The sequence below is a fragment of the Festucalex cinctus genome, chromosome 9 (genome assembly GCF_051991245.1).
Source record: "Festucalex cinctus isolate MCC-2025b chromosome 9, RoL_Fcin_1.0, whole genome shotgun sequence".
Classification (NCBI taxonomy): Eukaryota; Metazoa; Chordata; class Actinopteri; order Syngnathiformes; family Syngnathidae; genus Festucalex; species Festucalex cinctus.
Genome location: NC_135419.1, coordinates 5,576,277 through 5,595,294, shown reverse-complemented (window position 1 = coordinate 5,595,294; position 19,018 = coordinate 5,576,277). Strand labels below are relative to the sequence as shown.

The following is a 19,018-nucleotide window of genomic DNA, read 5'->3' as shown; positions in this document are numbered from 1 at the left end:
CTGCAACCCCTACATGGCTGTTGATTGCAGTTGCAAAATGGAATAGAACATAGTTTGTATATTAAAGTCTAGTATTGGTAGTGAAGTCATGATTAAGTTACACTAGTCACAAAAAGTTGAACATTCAGTTTAGGCCGACTGAAATTTCACGCAAAACCTCCACCTTTTTTTTTGAGTAGTGTATATGATGGAATCAAGACAAAGTTCGATTAATTCGGAGACTTCAAGGGTGGGGCTTTTACCTGTAGCTGACTCAGCCAATCAAACCAATGGGAGCTTGACAGTCCCCGTCAAGCAGGGAGGACTGCGACATCCTAATCAAAAGCAACCAGCAGTCTTAAAGAAGAGGGCTTCTAAATAGTTTTTTTTTTTTTTTGGTAGTCAGACACAATAGCTGATATGTTGTAATTTCTCAAGGAAATACACAATTTTTATTTCAGTCAGGCTAGTCGGCGCCGTCACCGAACAAATGTAAAAAATAAAAAAATAGTACAACAAAGTACATCATTTTACAAATACGCAGAATGGAGGCCTGACAAATCCAAAGAGTGAAATGAATCCAAATATGTCACAATCATAACAGAAATACAAACAAGGCAACACAGTACATAGAATGTTTAAGAAGCTGTATACGTGAAAATGTTTACCACGGACTTTACAAAACTACTAGAAAATTCTCCCAATACCGATGGAATATTTGTAATATATATGTATATATTTAAAAAAAATCAAATAAAATAGGCGAGTGCATTCACTAGGTTGTTGCTGACAATTATGCCAATGCGTGTTCTCTACAACATCTCTGAAATGAATGTGGCGATGTAAACAAGGAATGATATGGAGAAGTGATCAAAAGCAGCCTGACACTTTTAAAAATAAGACTGTGAGCACCCTTTGGTGGATGAATACTAACAGAAAAATAATAGTAAGATGTCATGTTCCTCTTTCAGCCCAATTCATTTCATATCGTTTGGTTGAATATTCTGATTCCAGCAACATAATGAGATGCGTGGTCCTGGTGAAAACCTTTCAATGGAAAAAGGCTTCAAAAGATCTGACAAAGTACACAGACAAATGTCACTACAAAAGTCCACTAGTAACCAGAACAATAACAATAATAATATAATAATTCTCCAGCAACATACTATTCGTGTTTTGCCCCTCCGCATCCTGCAAGTAAAAATATATCATTTGAAAAGAAAACAAAACACTCCACAGAGGAGATGAAAATTCGCTGTGACGCTACTCCTTTTGCTCCCATGGAGACCGCTGTTGCTATGGTTACCGCATGCTCGCTCTCATCTGTGTGTGTGTGTGTATTTGCGTGATGTGTAGCAGCAGTCCAAGGACAGGTGTGTACGTATGAATGTGTTAAGACGGCGACGCTGGCAGGTTGGGCGCTTCAGCATGAGCCACACTTGAACTGATCCGAGGTCTGTTTTTGGAGCGCCGCCCGCGTCGATGTAAGAAGTCGCCTGTCGCCGAGACGCGAGGCGGTCGAGCTACATTTGGACACAAGTGGGCGTTCTGACGCGTCGCTTTGCTCAAACGTTTGGTGGTCATGTGGCAGAGGGGAGGCGGGTGGGGGGGAGACGAACCGACGGGTGGCGCGTCACTCGGAGGCGGAGCTCTGGTTCTGCTGGTAGATGGAGGCTTTCTCCTTGAGCAGAGCCAGGCACAGGTGGCAGCTCCAGCTCCCTGTGTAAACACAAATGGAAAGATGGGGTTAAAAAAAACAAAAAAAAACAATTATTTATTTTACGTTTAATTGTTCTGCCTGTCACTATAGGTCACTGGCATAGATAGATGACCAAAAGCACATTATTTCAAGTACAGATATGTGTTTTGTTCAATGATGGTGTTTTTTTTTCATCTGTATTTGAGATACCCCATTTTATTGGCGGCCCTTGAATGCACCACTTGTGAGGTCAAAGTAGTGATGGGAAAATGAAGCTTCATGAAGCACTTGCAATGTTTTTTGACATCTCTAGATGGTGCTCTTGTTTTAAAGATCAATGCTAGCGTGATGGAAACGGATGAAATTTTCATTGCATCTTTAAACCAAGAGCGCCATCTAGTCAAAAAATATCACAAGTGCTTCATGAAGCTTCATTTGTCCACCAGTGGATAAAAGCCAAAGAAGTGAAAGTTTGTTTTTGCTTCTCACTCAATGTAGCTAGTAATAAGTTAACCCTTATTTCAAAGTATTGGTACTTGCGGCGGTGACTGATACTCTTGTGGCCGTTTTACAATCAGTAAATAAAAAACACAAATTAGAGGAACATAAATTGTCTCTCTTTAAAATTAGTTTTCATTGTTTATTGTTTTGTTTTTGTGGCGGGGGGTACATTTTTTGTAGTAAAAGTACTCTTGGTATTGGTACTTGAGAGTCGAGTACTTATACTGGTATCAGTCTGAAACAAAAGTGGTATCGAACATCCCGAGATTCAAGCAAAGGTGGTTCGTTTGTGCTGAATAATTGAACTAAAAGTCTTAATGTGATTTGAATTTGTCACTCTAAATATTTGAACTCCAGAGACAACATACCAAGTATTTGTGAAAACGATTCTCTCTTTTAAATGTTTTGTTGCCATCCTGTGGCATCTACAGGCAATTACAACCCCCTTGTTTTTAGGTGGCGTCAATTCACACCATTTGCAATTCATTACATATTTATTAAGTTGAGCGGCGTCTTACCCTCGGGTGGTTCCGTCATGGGAGGACTAAGGCAGTACATGTGGTAGCCTCGGTCACAGTCGTCACAGAAAAGCAGCTGGTCCTGCAAAACATAAACAGAAAAAAAAAATGGTTGAACTCATGCTGATTTTTTCCAGACAAATCGCCATCTTTGATGAACATCATTTCATTTAATGCATTTATTTTGATACTCCTGCAATGCTTCACTTAAGTTGTCAAGCGTCCATATAGAAGCTACAATGGAGCATCAGTGATGTAAAAATGAAACTTGTGTAAGACTCAGCGGCGTGTGTGCCGCTTCACTTAGCGCGGTTGTTGCTGTTGCCCTTTGCCTGTCATCCACGCGGCTTTGCTGACGTCACTTGAAACTCATGACTTCCCGCTGGGACAAAATGTTGCTCTTTTGAAAGAGAAGCCGATACGCGTGGGTGTATTTATTCTTGCTCATTAATAGATGTGTCTGTTTTTTTTTTAAGTCCTGTTTTTCCACAAAATGTGATGCTTACAATGGAACTTCTTGACTTCCTCTGGCTCTCTTTTGGGGTACAATAAGGACATTTGGCAAATGTCACATAAAAACCCACAATCATTTTGAAGATTTGAATCACACGAGACTCACGCTGAGTGAACACGGTAAGTTTCTAATTCAAGCCCATGCTCACATCATTCTCCGACGTGCCGCAAACGTTGCAGCACTTGCACTCGATGCACTGCCAGCGGTAAGTCTTGACGGCGGCCATCATTACAGGCGTGAACTGCAGACATGTCGGGTGGCCTGCGGGGGGCGAAGGGAGCGGACGCAAGCATGAAAACAGCCGCGGCCGGCAATCTGCTTGCACTTCACATGCACAACGGGGAGGAAAAGGCAAGGCCGTACCCGAACGTCCACAGTCTGAGCAGGACACAAGCTCCTCTGATTGGCCAGTCTTCTGGTTCAAGGTGGAGTCTCCCAGACAGAAGTCGCAATAATCGTTAGGCAGGGCAAGACCGTTTGGACCTTTTTTAGTTGCTGCACAGGAGAATAAATACAAATTTAAAAAAACGTTTAGAAGGAACATTTCCAACAAAATGTTAAACTTGTCACAGGACAGGTCATTAGGAACACATCGTGGAAGCCAATAGGAGCAATTTTACCTTGGCTAACTACACTCACTTTAAATTGAGAAAAAATAAAATAAAACTTTTCATGTGAATTTTTATTTTTGTTTACTGTGGTGGAGAATTGTGCTGAATCACATTGTGAGCCTCTTTCCAATGCTTTGGTTACGTTTTATTAGGTTACATATGAAGGGGAAAAACAAAGACGTAAGAATATGACAAATAAACCCAATAATATCGAACCATTTTCTCCCTATCCTCATTAGGGTCACTGGTGAGCTGGATCACAGCCGTTGTAATAGTTTGGGATTTTTCATTATAGTATTTTATTTATTTTTTTTATTTAGTATTAATTTGTTTTTAGACCAGGTTTGTTATTTGTTAGTATTTTCCAAAGTCCTTCATTTTAGTTTATTTTTTATTAGTTCTAGGTTGTCCTCCCCCACCCCCCAATTTGGTGCATTTCTTGTATGCAAATATTGCAAGATTTAAAAAAAAAAAAAAAAAAAATGCACCATTTAAAAAGGGGGAAAAAAATAATAATCAGATAAGCATTGTGTGGTAAAAATGCAACAAAAAATATTTGAAACATATTATTAAAATTAAGAATGCACCAAAATTAAAATGTTTGGCTGAAAACTGAAACACCAAAAGAAATTATAGCTTCTTTTTTTTTAACACGACTGTGTACTTACCAAACAAAAGTCAAGGCTTTGCAAATGTATGAAGTACAAAAATAAATAATGAATAAATTGAACTTTTGCTACATTTGGGTAAGGTGGGAAGTCGGATTTGTCCAAATCGAATTGCGTTGTAGGACAGATATATTTTCTCTTACTAAAGCACAAAAATTCTTAATGAAATGTCCAGTGATTACTTAAAAAAACAAAAAAACAAAACAAAACAGTAATTTCATCATGAACATCCAAAACCTCCATGACAGACAAAAACAAAAATGAGCATGTGAATTAGCTGATGATGTGAACTGAATCTGTGTGAAAAGTATGAACAGATTTGCGTGCTTAATTAAAAAAAGAATACAATGGATTTGTTGATGTCAAACAAAAATGATGAATATGTCGCAAAGTATCAGTTTACAGTTGCTTCTGTAAGGACCACTGGGTGGGTCTTTTCCAAACTGACACTGTGAATATGAAGAAAAAAGAAAAAAGAAAAAAAAAAGACGTAATTTGGGGGGTGGAAATGAGGAAGTGATTTTCCTCATTCAAGCACACACATGCTACATAGCATGCAAGCCCACGCCCCTCTTTCTCTCGCTCCGTCTCGCTCTCTCAACACTTGAGAGTGACTCACTCTTCTGCTCCTCAGGCTGGCGAGGAGTGGGTGGTGCCTCGAGCTCCTCGCGGTCCTCGCCCTCCTCCTCCGCCAGGTGAGAGTGTGTATAGTGGTAGCTCAGGCCCGGGCGGTTCTTGTAGCGTTTCCCACAGACTGACATACACACACGGTAATATAATACACAGGGGTTTATTAGTGATGGTTGAATTACTGTACCGAATAAAAAGAAAAAAAAAAAGGGGGCTCTCAGGTGGAGCTAGGAAAATGCACTGTTCATTGCCCCACAGCAAGCATTCTTCTTTAAACTTGCATTTTTGGAGATGGCGGCCCAGGAGCAAGCTCATATTGCAGAGGTGAAAACTGGCACAACAGCCAAATAAAAAAAGCAAAAAAAAAGCATCTTCTCAAGCAGAAGGAAGAGAAAAAAAAACTTCCAAGCGAGACACTTTGAAACGTCGACCAAGCTCCAGAAGGAGTCTTTCAGATGACATCATGCAGAGCAGAAGGCTTGTTGTCATTTTTCAGCGGGAAAAATCAGAAAGCTCCCTTGCCGACAGGCATGACACACGCAAAGGCGAGAAAGACAAAGGAAGCTTTGACTCACTGTCGCAGGCGTAAGGTTTGTCTCGTTCCTCCAGAGCTGCAGCCGCAGCCTCGCTTTTCTTCTTGCCGTTCTTGTCGCTACGTCCCTAAAAAACAACAACAACAATGAAGATGTGTCACATCTTACAAATTTCTGTTGACACGACACCAAAATGATCACTTCAATACCATACCTGCATCAAATTATCTCAATACCAATACTGAAATGATACCAGGACAAAAAAAAATAATCATTAAAACCTTAAAGCAGATGTCAAATGTAACTCATTCACTGCCAGCACAGTGGAACTTTGACGTCTTTAACCGTCAGTGGCATTGAATGAGTTAAAAATTTACTAGCTCAATCTGTGTTAAAACTTAACACACTATGCAGTAGTGATGGACAAATGAAGCTCCATGAAGCACTTGTGATCTTGTTTGACTCCTTGAGAGATGGCACTCTTCCTTTAAGGATGCATCGGAAATTGAATCCATTTCCATTGCACGAGCCATTTTCTTTAAACCAAGAGCGCCATCTAGAGGAATAAACTGTGGCCTTGCCTTAAGATCTGACTAGTTGTAAAGAGTTGGTCCTCACCTTGGATTTGCTCTTGCCTTTCCTCTTGGGGGTCTCATCCTCAAAGTCTTCATCGTCTAAGTCGTCCAAATAGTCATCGTGGTCAAGGACTCTCTGCAGTGCAAACGTCACAGGGTTTAAACTCTTACTAATTTCCAAGCTTTCCCAACAATTTATTGTCCAAACAATATTCAAACGTTTTTCATAACATACTCTCATCTGGTACCAACACTGGCAAAATAAATGAAAAACAACTTACAAAACGTCATTACTGAACATTACTGAAAACTAAAGCCAAACCTTGCGGACGCGTCCAGAGGATGTGTGAGTCGTCGTAGAGCTAGCAGGGGGTTCCACAGTGGCTGGCTCGTCCTCGGGACCACGGACGTCCGTCACACCACTCCGCCTGTCGAGGGTCTCGCCTTTCAACAGAGCCTCCAAACTGCTCCCATCCACAGCCCCCAAGGCATCACGCTTCAGGCCCAGATCCAAATCTGCTACAAGCACACGGGTGCAGGTGAATCAGTGTTGATTGACAATAGTTATTTATTAAAATCGTTTAAGGTTTCTGTAGAGGTTGAACATTTCTTGAGTGGTAATACCTGATTTGAGAGGGGGGAAAGCCAATCGGGGGTCCTCGGGCGGATGAGAGCGCCGTTTCTTTCTCCATCGACGAGCTGGATACGTGTACAGTTGACCTGGAGCAACACCTGGCCAACATAATGAAGGACCAAAAATTGGCATATGGTGTCTGAGTACTGTGCCACTTATGCATACATATCGATAAAGTTGAAGATATAGTGAACTTTAAAAATAAAGTACTGCAGTACGGAGTGGAAAGTAAAACATTTTTTGAACATCAACCCATAAAGAATTTGGAGTTTACATTTTCTCTTCATGCTTATTTGGGTTTTCTTCAAATACTCCAGTGGCTTCCCACATAAAAAAAGAAGAAGAATGCATGTTTGGTTAACTGAAGACAAAATGATCTAAACGTGCCACGCAAAAGACTGAAAACGAGTCCACTTTTAACCCAAGGTCACCTGGGGCAGGTTCCAGAAAACGGATAAATGGATGGAAATCGTATTCTTATTCAGGTTATTTGAAATAAGCATTATCATTAACTCATATATGAATTAAGGTACATAATAAGATACATGTGCAAAAGGTGCAACTCTGCTAATGTGTGAAAAGAGCAGAAATGGCTGCAGATAGAAAAAAAAAAAGGCTGCTGGTAAAAAAAAAAAAAAGAAAGAAAAAAACCTGCGCTCCGGTGTCTCTTCTCCATCCAGATGTAACAATTGGACTGAGCCACACCGGTCTGCGAGTCCAAGAAGGGCATGAGGATGCTGCGCTCAGCACACAGTCTGGCGTTATAACTGTGACACTGCTCCATGGCATCTCGGTAATACTGCTCCCCCAGCCTGCAATATGGGTCGTCACAAAAATAAAAATAAAATAAAAAAATCAGGATATGTTAGTATGAGTCGTGTATATACAATTACATACTGTAGTGTAAAGTTTAAACTTTCATCATTAGGGTCGCAGACAAGTCGAAGCCTATCCCAGCTGACTTTGGGTGAGAGGCTGGATACATATTGAATTGGTCACCACCAGCCAATAGGTCGCTTGCACGTGTCGTCACTTCCGCCTCGGATTTCTCGTAGTCACCATGCTGGGTGGCCTCCATTTACGTAGCGATTCGGTCTAACACGTATCTATCACGTTTGTTGTCTGCGTTTAAAATGGTACATTGTTGCTGCATCGTTGGCTGTTCGAACAAAGCCAAGGGGGAAAATGGTCGGCCTTTCTTCCGAATTCCGAAAATAATTAGCAACCAGGGCCTGGAGACAGAGGAGTGCGGACTCCGGAGGGAAGTCGTTACTTTGGGCTCGTGTGTGCAGCGATCACTTTGTGAGCGGTAAGCTTGTTTACCTTTATTTAATTTAATGCATGAGGATTAATAACGTTTCGACCGCGCATATATGGGCAAGTTGCTTATGTTTTGGATTCATGAGCAAGCAAGTTCGGTAGTACAAGCTGGCTAGCGGACGTTAGCCGAAAGCTAACATCGAACATTTTCACCCAAGTAGTGCCAGTGCAAAGTGTTTACTGCTGAAATTGGATTGATTAGTCTTGGGCTCTTAATGCCGATAACATGTTTTTTTTGGTGGCAAAATGTAAACTTGGAAAAAAGAGACAGAAGGGGGTGATGCAAGTAAACAGACCCCCGGTAGCCTACACATCATGCTAAAGAACTTATTCGGTAGCCTACACATCATGCTAAAGAACTTATTCACGGCCACCCTACTGCGGCAAAATAACCAGTCTTTCCATATTTTATTTGTTTATATATTTGTTTATTTTAACAGGTCGCCCTGCGCCCGTTTTTCTGTCCAATCATCCCGACTGGGCTCCAACATTAAAGTTGGGTCCCAAGTTACATCTATGTCTCAGCCCAGTCGGTGCCAAGATATGAACGTGCACAGGAGAGACAAGCAAAGAAAAGACGACTCGAAGTGGCAGAGATTGTTGCAGTTATGCAGCCAGATGGCTCCAGTAACCTGTACCCTCAAGTACTGCTGACAACATTGACTCTGGTATGCCACTCAGAATTCATTACATGATATATTGTATGATGAGTGAATGTATGTGTTTGTTTGTGTGTGTGTTTTATTATTTCTTTAGGGATCTCATGCCACACCGACTTGATTGCCAATGACATGATGGAAACGAAGGCGAGCATCAAAGCATTGGAGGAGGACAACATGCGACTGTTTGTTTGGAGCTAATAAAGGCAGCGATTATACAAATTCTATTGTTGGGTTTGTTTACAAAGCTATACATAATACAAATGACAGGATTTGACTCAATGTGCAATATGGTCCCTCTTAAAGTAATGGCATAAATCTCTATTATTTCTAAAAGCACAAAAAATGAAGTGAATAATGATTAGATGTTGTAATTTCAGGGATAAAATTGAACTGTTAATTAATGTAGTTTATTTTAGCACAGGTGCCTGCCATCCTGAGATGACGGTATGATGTAATGTTGATGGGGTACGCAATGACTTTCATTATACTATGTACAGAGGAAAAAGTTGCTCTCTTTTAAATGTGTTTAATGTAAGACAAGTACCAGTACTGTGTTACAGTTTTCCCAATAATCCTTGTTTCACACTTGTCACAAAACCACTGTCCTTTTGGCAGTCTAGATTGGCACACTTCAAGTGATATCATTTGATTTTACAATCTGCTGCAGCACAAAAAAACTACTTTACTCCGCATCTTTGAAGTACATGAGCAAGTGGTAGGTGACAGCGGCTGAGCAGGAACACTGGAAGTCCACTGCTGATCTAGGAAATGCTCTCCCGAGCAGTTCAGGTAAGGAGGGGATTTTGGAAAAAACAAACAAACTGGCTTTTCCAGCTGGCCAAAACGAGCGATCTGGGTGGACTCGCTCAATCACACTTTGTCCACACCACAAAGCCGCAGAAGTCCCGTCCAGTTAAACTCATCTGTGCCTGAATCTGAAAATATCACAAACATTGTAATGAAAATATGAAACATAGAATTAAATAAGAAACTACAAAAAGTAACGCCATACATACCTGGTAATAATATTGGTGTTGTCGTGACAAGTGATGGGAATTGTTGCCATCCGGCACCAGACAGAAATTGGGTGTTGTGACAGCCTCCTTAACCGTGAGATCATAAGAAAAGCTGTCAGTATGCTCAGTAGTTACCATGAACACGTTTTATTGTACTGGAAACTGAAACTAAAAATACGTCCTCTGAGAGTGGTTAACCTTAACCATTTAGAATAAGTTGATTAAGTAACATGTAACTAGTGAAAGGGTAGCATTAAATTTAAGCCACGGGGAGGCTGTACATAGTTACTTTTTATTCTTATACGCTCTGCCATATTTGCCTGTTATAAAATTATTAGAAAAACCACATCAGGTAAACCCAGCTGTGCATGTAAACACAATAACAGGAAGCCTGAGAACAAATCAACATTTTTGTGTGCAGAATTGCCAACACCATGTGGTTTACTTACGTGCAACAGCAACAGTTTCTTTGATGCGATGTTAAAGTTTACATTCTGTATCCACCCGCTTACAAAATAATTGTAAGCCTCCAGGGATTTGTTGGCGTGTTATGGAGCATGTTGTCAACACGAGGTAGTGAAAGATGTCCAGAGATGTCACATTTGGCCAGCAAGCTTTCTCCGTCAAAAAAAAAAATCGCCCTTGGTCAGGACGTAATTAGGATCAATCCCGCCACACAGAGACACCTTCTGCCTGTATCGTTGTTTTTGATCTTCCGGAAAATCGTGAAAATACTGCGAAAATGACAGGTTGATAAGCTCTACCGTGTAACTCGCGAGTGTACCTTGTGAACCGGCGGACTCCCAATATGGCGCCCGAAGAAAAAATTCCCATGATGCATTACGATGTGCAAGCGACCTATAGCAGGACACATACAGAGAAAGAACCAATCTCCCTCACACTTACTGAGAATTTAAGAGTTTTTAAACTAACAAAAAAATACTGAGAAACCTGAGAACCTAGAGAAACCAATGTATGTTTACACAAACAAAATATAGAAATGCACTAGGAAATCTTGCGTTACTGTTGCAGTTTGCAGTAGACTACATCATGTGCCAAGTATTTCTAATATCCTGTCTCTCCCATGACGCTAAACTGTGTAACCAAAATATTGGAAACAGCTCTCAGTGCGATCAGGAGCATTTTCTACACCACTGTAAACGACAACCTTGATGATAGACACATACTGCATTCAAACTGAGCAATACAACGGCAAACGCACGTAATCCAAACTGCTTGAATTTGTATCAACAGTGTCAGTGCGAGTAGCGACGTCGGAACAAAAGGTTGATTGTTAGCACGCCTTTCTTCACAACAAAGCGAGCATCAACAGACAGGTTTATCAGCGGGCAGGCAACTACCAACGCAGCCGATGAGGCAGATGAAAAATACAACGTGGCCAACTTAAGTTAGTAGTGGTATATGTAGTGTGTTACAGCACCACAATCGCTGTGCTTCGGTTCTTTGCCCACGGCTAACAAGCTATCCTTAGCACACAAGATAACGTTATTCTCTTGGGACGCATTTTGTATTCCAAAACGTGTGTTTTGTGTCTGTAGTTCTCAATAGTTCGTTGCTATCGAATTGTTCTTTCAGTACATTTTGACCACGGCAAGGCTTGTGCTTTTTTTCCTCTTAAAAAAATAAAAAAGCAAACTTACACTTTCACAACACTGTCGACGGCCGCCGCCATGTTTGGTTAGTGCAGCAGTTGTGGAGTGACACTGCGCAAGCGCACTGTTGTCAGCGACGCAAAACACTGCGGCAGGCAACTTCATAAAAAAAAAAAAAAAAAATACAAATTATTATTTAAAAACACACACATTTTAAAGGAAATGTGCATTCATTATAGGGTCACACCACCACTACGACTGGACATACATTAATTTATTGAGAATTATTACGATTGTTTGAGTTGATTCACAAAGTAAAGGTTTTCTCAAAGTTCTTCAAATCAAAACGCCAAATTAGATTGAATTCCTCATGTTAAATAAATATAGCCTGAAGAAGAAACATTCCACATATAGCGTTGATGGGGAAGTATAAGTTTTTGTGAAGGTTCAGTTCTTGAAACTTGAGTTATAGTGACATCTCCTGACTAAAAACAAGACTACAGTGGATTTAAAACTGAAGCCAGTATGCAGTACTTAGACTTAGACTTAGACTTGACTTTATTGATCCCTTTGGGATGGCTCCCTCTGGGAAATTTACATTTCCAGCAGCAATAAGAACAGATAATAAATAAAAAAATAATTAAATCAATCAATAAATAAGGGTTTTACACCAGAGATTGAATTAATAATAATAATAAAGCATGAGTTTGTATTTGCTGGAGATGTGTAAACTCTCCCCCTTTACGCATACAATTTACAAACGCTCACCACGTGAACGAAATATATAAAAACTAATCCGGTTTTGCTTTCAGATAAATGTGAACATTTTACAGGGGAAAGACTTATTGCTGGTCAAAAGTTTCAACATAATAATAATAATAATAATAATAATAATAATAATAATAATAATAATAATAATAATAATAATAATAATAATAATAATAATAATTATTCCCTCAATGTACACATCTGTACCCTCAATTTACTAATCCTGTTTAGTCATATGCTCCCTCAATTTATCTTATCTGTGCACTCCATTTACTAAGATGTTTACTCAGTTTACCATTGTGCACCTTCATATTATTAATCTGTTCCCTCAATTCCCCAATCTTCTCTACAGTTTACTAATCTGTTACCTCAGTTTAGCATGTCAATAAGAAACAGACACACACACTTGAAGAAAAGGTAGCATCTAGGAAGAAAGAAATACTTTTCTGCCGATACTCAATGAAACGATGCGTCACGAACCTGCAATTATTTGGTTGATGGCGAGAAACTGCATTTTGTAAAACCTGTTTTGCTCATCAATCTAATATGAATTGCAGAGGGCTGCAGTGGAGAAAGCCAAAACAGAGTGCGTGAAAGGTTGTCACCGAGTCATTCCTTCCGAGGAAAAAATGAGCGTGAACATCCCAGGCGTTGCTGTGATGGTGCTCTTCTACCTGTTGGTGCTGGCCACCGGCATCTGGGCTTCTATGAAGACCAAGCGGATGCGTCAGAACAGGCAGGCAAATCAAATGGACATCATCCTGCTGGGAAATAGAGGGATACATCTGGTAGTGGGAGTCTTCACCATGACAGGTACAATATATTCTACCACCTCGTTACTTATTAATTTTCATTGACTATCAGGGTTACTTTTGCACCTCTAACTTGTAATGTTTGTCTGACTGTCATGTTTCACTGCTAAGAATATTTGCAGTGACGGCTAGGCGAAACAAACATGCATACTGAAAGCTCTACTGCAGGGGTGTCCAAACTACGGCCTGGGGACCATTTGCGGCCCGCCGTCCATTTTTCAGTGGCCCGCGACATTTGCTAAAAATGGCATTTGACTCAGTTCAAATAAAATAAGCAAAACAAAAATGTTTGGAGATGGTCAAAGTAAGAAGGGAGGGTATCAAAAAACAGGTGCCATGAAAGGTTATTTTAGTTAGCTAAAACTAATAAAAAAAAACTAAAACTAAAATTCAAAAAACAATTTTGTTACCGAAATAAAATAAAAACGAAAATGCTTTATAAAAAATGAAAACTAACTGAAACTTCATTTTATGTTTACAAAATAACTAAAACTAACTATAATTATCGCAAGAATGTCCCTCGTTTTAGTCTTTGGTACTTAATTTAATGCATGAGCCTTTGGGGATGATTTTAAATGTGATTTTTCGTAGATTTATTTTGATATAAACCGGAATAATGACGTTTGAAAGTATGTCACACAGAAGTGACGTCATCTAGCAACAGCCAATAGAAAAGCAGCAAACGATGACATCGCTCCCATTTTTAAATATTGCGCACAAGTAATACACATTTAAAAAAAAACAAAAAAACCTAATACTAATACTGAAACTAACAAACTAAATTAGAACTAAGCATTTTTTAAAGAATTAAACTAATAAAAACTAACAGAACCACCCTGAAAATTAATAAAAACTAACTAAAATGAAAAATTCCCAAACTATAATAACCCAACAGCCATATTTCAAATTAATTGGTTTATATACTGTGTAGTATTTTTCTAAATATGCAAAAAGCACAAATAAATTATTGTACAATTTTTAGGACTAAACACAATTTCTCTTCATCACATTATGTGGCCCTTGCATCCTTCTGATTTTCTGTATGTGGCCCTCAAATGAAAAACATTTGGACACCCCTGCTCTACTGTCTAACAAACAAGCTTTCACTGTCACTATTGTGAACCGTGTGCTGTAAGTGATAAATGACGATAGACTCGATAGTAAGAAAATGACACAATAATAATAACTATTTTCACCATATATATCGTCATATTGGTCAGCACTATTACACGTTTACATTACCTTATGTCTTCCAAGCTGATAAAGGAGGGGGAAAAAAACACACACACAGGATAATCTGACACAATAATCTTTCATCTGATAATCTGGTTTTGTTGACTTTGATCGGGACAATGTTCAAATGATATAATCGCAATGTATTTTAAAAATGAGCCAAACAAGTGAATGTACGGAATGTGTTGTGTCCTACAGCTATGTGCATTGGAGGAGGCTTCGTTGTTGGACTGAGTGAGATAGTTTACACTCCAGAGTTTGGCCTGGCCTGGGCTGTCATGCCAATTACAAGCAGCTTGTCTTTCTTGATAGGTAAGATCTTCCCTGTGGGTATTAATTTGATTGTATTAATATTTATGGAGCGTGTAATGGCAGACCATGACAGACCCGGAAAAAAAAGTTCAAGACTTTTCTGGTGTGCCACAAACACTCACTATTTTTTTTATGTGACCAAAGGGGGGATTTTCCTTGCCAAAACAATGAGAGACAGAAAGTATGTGACAATGATGGACCCGTTCCACGACAAATATGGACCGGTAATCAGTGGAGTTCTGTCTGTGGTACTTATCACGGCTGATATAGTCTGGGTGCCAGCAACTCTCATTGCCTTGGGTAAGTAAACATGTCTTAGGCGGTCTCTAAAATCACACAGTTACTTTTTGTTCAGACAGTAAGAAATAAAACAAAAAACAAGCTTTGAAATTTCTTCTTATTACAGAGCCAAGTTGCTTCCTGCTCCTTTAACTAATCTTGGTTATCGGTGTTCTTCATGCAATCGGGTGGAAAAAAGAAAAAGCCCAATAGTTCAAAAACTATCCTGCCATTTTTATTAATATTATGTTCATAATAATTGGCATAGGAATAATGATATGTTATGATATGTTTTTTTAATGTTATAAGTGTCCCAAAGACGTATTTATACGTGTGTGTTTTTTTTTTTTTGGGGGGGGGGGGGGGGGGGGGGGTTGGATGCAGCCTCTCAACTGCAAAGAACGGTTGCAGAAATGGTAGTTATCGCGACCATGTTGAAAAAAAAGCTAAATTACTCACAATTTTAAATAGATTTTGTGAAAATTGATTAAACTTAGCTATATTCTGATGCTAATAGCTGCAAAATGGAAACGGATAGAAATATACTTTGTTTTTTCCTGATGAAAGAAGAGACTTTAATCTTTCTTTTGATAGGTTTCATATTTTTATAGCCATAGAACACAATATTCTGTGGGCCTTGGAAAATCCGTCAAAATCCAGTAAAACAGCCGGGAGCGAACGGGATTGCTTCTGTGAAAATGTCTGGGACCGAATGTTAAAAGCTCCTAAAAACAGACAATTGTGGGTGAGATTTATTTTATGTAGAAAAATAAATAAAATTAAAGTGGGAGGAAATAACTTTCCTGTTATTTTAGGCATGGCACAGGGTCGCATACTCAGCATTTCACCTTTAGCATGGACGATTCCAACCTCAACTATTTTTTTTTATTCTTACTGATTGTTTAATAGACATCATATTTGTGTCTGGCACCTTCTTCACTTTTAGGTGCATCAATGAGTGTGATCCTGGATTTGTCATACATTCATTCTATTTGGATTTCGGCTACAGTAGCTATTATCTACACGCTGCTGGGGGGCCTTTTCTCTGTAGCCTACACAGACATTATTCAGCTGACGCTCATGTTCTTTGGTCTGGTGAGTTACTCATGTCATAACATGCAGCAGAAAATTGTGTTTACTAATTGTATATATATATATATTTTTTTTTGCAGTGGCTATGTGTCCCTTTCCTGCTGACGAACCCTTATTCAGCTGACATCACCACGACTGCTTTAAACTTCACCTACCAGGCCCCCTGGGTCAGTTCGATTGACTCTGACAGAACGTGGAGGTGGATTGATCAAACTTTGGTGTTGGTGAGAGCCTTTCATTCACAACTTGCAGTACTAGTATGTGCATCTACAGTGGCTATAAAAGTCTACACACCTCTGTTCAAATGTGTTTTTGCCATATTAAAAAAATTAGATTAACATAAAACCTTGTGTTGTTCCCACCAGTAATGTGACCTGGCTGTAACATGTACAACTCTCTCTCTCTCTCTCTCTCTCTCTCTCTCTCTCTCTCTCTCTCTCTCTCTCTCTCTCTCTCTCTCTCTCTCTCTCTCTCTCTCTCTCTCTCTCTCTCTCTCTCTCTTTAAAAAAATCTCTGTGCACATCCTCTTACAAATGGGAAGAAAGAAAGAAAGAAAGAAAGAAAGAAAGAAAGAAAGAAAGAAAGAAAGAAAGAAAGAAAGAAACCTGCTGAATTAACATTGTTTAGTCATAGTAAGGGTAAGTAAACATGTTTTGTGGATGTGCAATTAATTACCATTCATTCTAGTTTTGAAAAAAAAAATAATATATATATATATAATAATAATAATAATTACAGTGACCCACCCACACCTCGAGCAGAGATCGGCCACACCCCTCTATTTGAGTAGGGCTAGATTACCCTAATTAAATTTTAAACATTCACATATATTCCTGACGTGTTTTTTTTTGCTTTCTTACAGAAGCCTGAGGGTTTTGTGCTAACACTGACTGCTATTTGGAATTGTTCACGATTCCTTTCACCTTGTCTAAGACCCCAATTTCATCAGGAGAAAAAACAGCCCCAAAGCATGAGGCAGTCACCACCATGCTTGAAAAGTTAATGTAGACATGGTGATGAGCAGTGTTGTTTGTGTAGGCATACCTTTTGGAATTATGACTTAAAAAAAAAAAAAGTTTAACCTTGGTTTCAATAGAACAAAACAGAATCTGTCAAACACATGTGGGAAAACGAATTATGGACCGATGACAAGGTTGAAATGATCTTGGTGTATTTTTTTTCTATTACAAAAAAAACTGGCATTTGAAGAGGGGTGTGTTAACTTGTTATATATGTACATGTATCAAGATTCATTAAAATGCTAAATAGATACAAACATTGGTACAACTGCCGTTTGCACCTCGGTGACTTTTATGGCTGGCGGCAAGTATTTTCAGATGAGATATTTCTTATTTTAGATTTTCGGAAACTTGGCCTGTCAAGACTACCACCAGAGGATCCTGTCCGCCTCTTCTTCAGCCACAGCCAGGATCACCAGCTTCATTGCGGCTCCAATCGTCATCATCTTTTCAATCCCATCTATCTTGATTGGAGCAGTCGCAGCATCCACTGGTACAGAAGCAGAAATAGAAAAAAACAAAAATACTGTGAATTAATGCACATTTTCAGTGTTGAAACTTTGTCTTGCAATAGATTGGAATAAGACGGAATATGGCTCACCATCTCCACATGAACGCAGAGAGACAAGTCTGATAATGGCCATTGCTTTACAGTACCTCACTCCAAATTACATATCCATCATCGGTATTGCTGCAATAGCAGCTGCCGTAATGTCATCAATGGACTCACTTCTACTGGCAGCAGTCTCGCTCTTTGTCTCCAACATTTACAAGAGGATCTTAAGGACGAGGGTAAGACAATTTGCTACAGCTTGCCAAGTGTGAAGTCTGATGGATTTCACTGGCTGTGTTTCATCCTTGCAGGCATCAGAGAGGGAAGTACAGTGGGTGATCAGGATTACTGTGCTGTTGATCGGTATCACAGGCACATCCTTCACCTTCCTCAAAGTCAGCATTATGTCATTCTGGGTCCTCGGCTCCAGCATTACCTACATCTTTATGTTCCCTCAACTCGTTTGCGTCCTTTTTTTTCATTGTTCCAACGGCTACGGTGCCATGACGGGCCTCGTGATTGCGGTGGTGTTGCGAATTCTGAGCGGCGAGCCGTCTCTGGGGTTGCCCGTTACCCTCCACTTGCCAGGATGCACGCTTGAAAATGGAGTGTACGTGCAGCATGCACCTGTTAGTACTATTTGCATGATGTGCAATTTTATCTTCACTTTGTTGGTTTCCTACCTGGCTTCGCTGATGTTCAATAAAGGACTGATTCCAGAGAGATTTGACATATGTAAGGTGAGGACTCACCTAACAGTCACAACAGATTCTCATGTTAGCAGTGATATTGTAATAAGAGACATGGACCAGACACCTGGAGCTCAGAGTGAAAATGAAATCATGTTAGGTGAATCATGTAATAATGTAACAAATTAACAGGACTAAACCAGGCTTTTCAATGTCGTATATTGTTTCATTATGCTACATGTAGCCGACAGTGGACCCCCACTCGCATTTAGGCAATTGTGGATTGGCAATTTTTTTCTTCTTCTTTTGTTATTATTCCCCCCCAACCCCAATGCATTTCAGTGGGCATAAATTATAAGTGGTATGATATTCTAGTTATGTATTTATTCTAATAACATAGTTACATTTTTGTATCATAGGCTACAAATGCAACTCAAAGTGTTTTAAAAGAAAGTAAAACTATGTGCTGTTGCTGTACTATTTCAGAGAAAAAAAATCAAAGCGCAATAATGTATTGTTTCGTAGATACATATCTGACGTTTGTAATAAAACTAAAATTGTTCAAAAATTCATGTAGTTTTCTTTCTTTCTTTCTTTCTTTCTTTCTTTCTTTCTTTCTTTCTTTCTTTCTTTCTTTCTTTCTTTCTTTCTTTCTTTCTTTCTTTCTTTCTTTCTTTTAGTGCGCTTATGCCACAAGTCTCACTTGAAAAGTGACCATAGCGGGACTCCAGGTTCAATATACGACCACCGCCCACGTCTCGACATAATATGGATTTTGGCGCCATCTA

At 39.4% G+C, this 19,018-nt stretch overlaps 2 protein-coding genes and 1 long non-coding RNA gene across 9 annotated transcripts; 2 read left to right on the top strand and 1 right to left on the bottom strand.

Annotated features, from left to right (window-relative positions):
* Positions 1 to 398: 398 nt before the first annotated feature.
* Positions 399 to 11,608, bottom strand: dpf2l (D4, zinc and double PHD fingers family 2, like). Of its 7 annotated transcripts, none has more exons than XM_077531190.1 (14): positions 11,522 to 11,568; positions 10,310 to 10,474; positions 9,861 to 9,947; positions 9,531 to 9,779; positions 7,514 to 7,674; positions 6,853 to 6,960; positions 6,551 to 6,747; positions 6,272 to 6,364; positions 5,696 to 5,780; positions 5,110 to 5,244; positions 3,575 to 3,706; positions 3,360 to 3,472; positions 2,698 to 2,779; positions 399 to 1,698 (listed from the first exon to the last, which is right to left on the bottom strand). In XM_077531190.1, exons 4-14 carry the CDS (start codon positions 9,548 to 9,550, stop codon positions 1,613 to 1,615), a joined length of 1,212 nt encoding a protein of 403 aa, XP_077387316.1. In that variant the 5' UTR covers positions 9,551 to 9,779; positions 9,861 to 9,947; positions 10,310 to 10,474; positions 11,522 to 11,568; the 3' UTR covers positions 399 to 1,612. The 7 variants fall into 7 exon arrangements, with proteins under 7 accessions (XP_077387316.1, XP_077387317.1, XP_077387314.1 ...); XM_077531191.1 differs by lacking the exon at positions 11,522 to 11,568 and adding an exon at positions 10,645 to 10,660; XM_077531188.1 differs by lacking the exon at positions 11,522 to 11,568 and having other exon boundaries at positions 10,310 to 11,507.
* LOC144025333 (uncharacterized) lies at positions 7,879 to 9,063 on the top strand. Its single transcript, XR_013284835.1, has 3 exons — positions 7,879 to 8,171; positions 8,623 to 8,850; positions 8,939 to 9,063. It is a non-coding gene; the product is annotated as an uncharacterized LOC144025333 (long non-coding RNA).
* On the top strand, positions 11,129 to 18,991 carry LOC144025330 (high-affinity choline transporter 1-like). The gene is made up of 10 exons (XM_077531185.1): positions 11,129 to 11,268; positions 12,799 to 13,054; positions 14,485 to 14,598; positions 14,743 to 14,898; positions 15,824 to 15,972; positions 16,050 to 16,193; positions 17,328 to 17,481; positions 17,563 to 17,780; positions 17,853 to 18,281; positions 18,911 to 18,991. Exons 2-10 carry the CDS (start codon positions 12,871 to 12,873, stop codon positions 18,935 to 18,937), a joined length of 1,575 nt encoding a protein of 524 aa, XP_077387311.1. The 5' UTR covers positions 11,129 to 11,268; positions 12,799 to 12,870; the 3' UTR covers positions 18,938 to 18,991.
* The last annotated feature ends 27 nt before the right edge of the window (positions 18,992 to 19,018 follow it).

Bases quoted from the DNA above. Each gene is read 5' to 3' on its own strand.
- LOC144025330 (XM_077531185.1), top strand. From the start codon at position 12,871: ATGAGCGTGAACATCCCAGGCGTTGCTGTGATGGTGCTCTTCTACCTG. The intron at 14,899-15,823 runs GTAAGTAAACAT...CTTCACTTTTAG, and splicing joins AGCAACTCTCATTGCCTTGG to GTGCATCAATGAGTGTGATC. The intron at 16,194-17,327 runs GTGAGAGCCTTT...TTCTTATTTTAG, and splicing joins TTGATCAAACTTTGGTGTTG to ATTTTCGGAAACTTGGCCTG.
- dpf2l (XM_077531186.1), bottom strand. From the start codon at position 11,553: ATGGCGGCGGCCGTCGACAGTGTTGTGAAAGT. The intron at 6,748-6,852 runs GTATTACCACTC...GTGTGCTTGTAG, and splicing joins TTTCCCCCCTCTCAAATCAG to CAGATTTGGATCTGGGCCTG. The intron at 2,780-3,359 runs GTGAGCATGGGC...TATGTTTTGCAG, and splicing joins GCGGCACGTCGGAGAATGAT to GACCAGCTGCTTTTCTGTGA.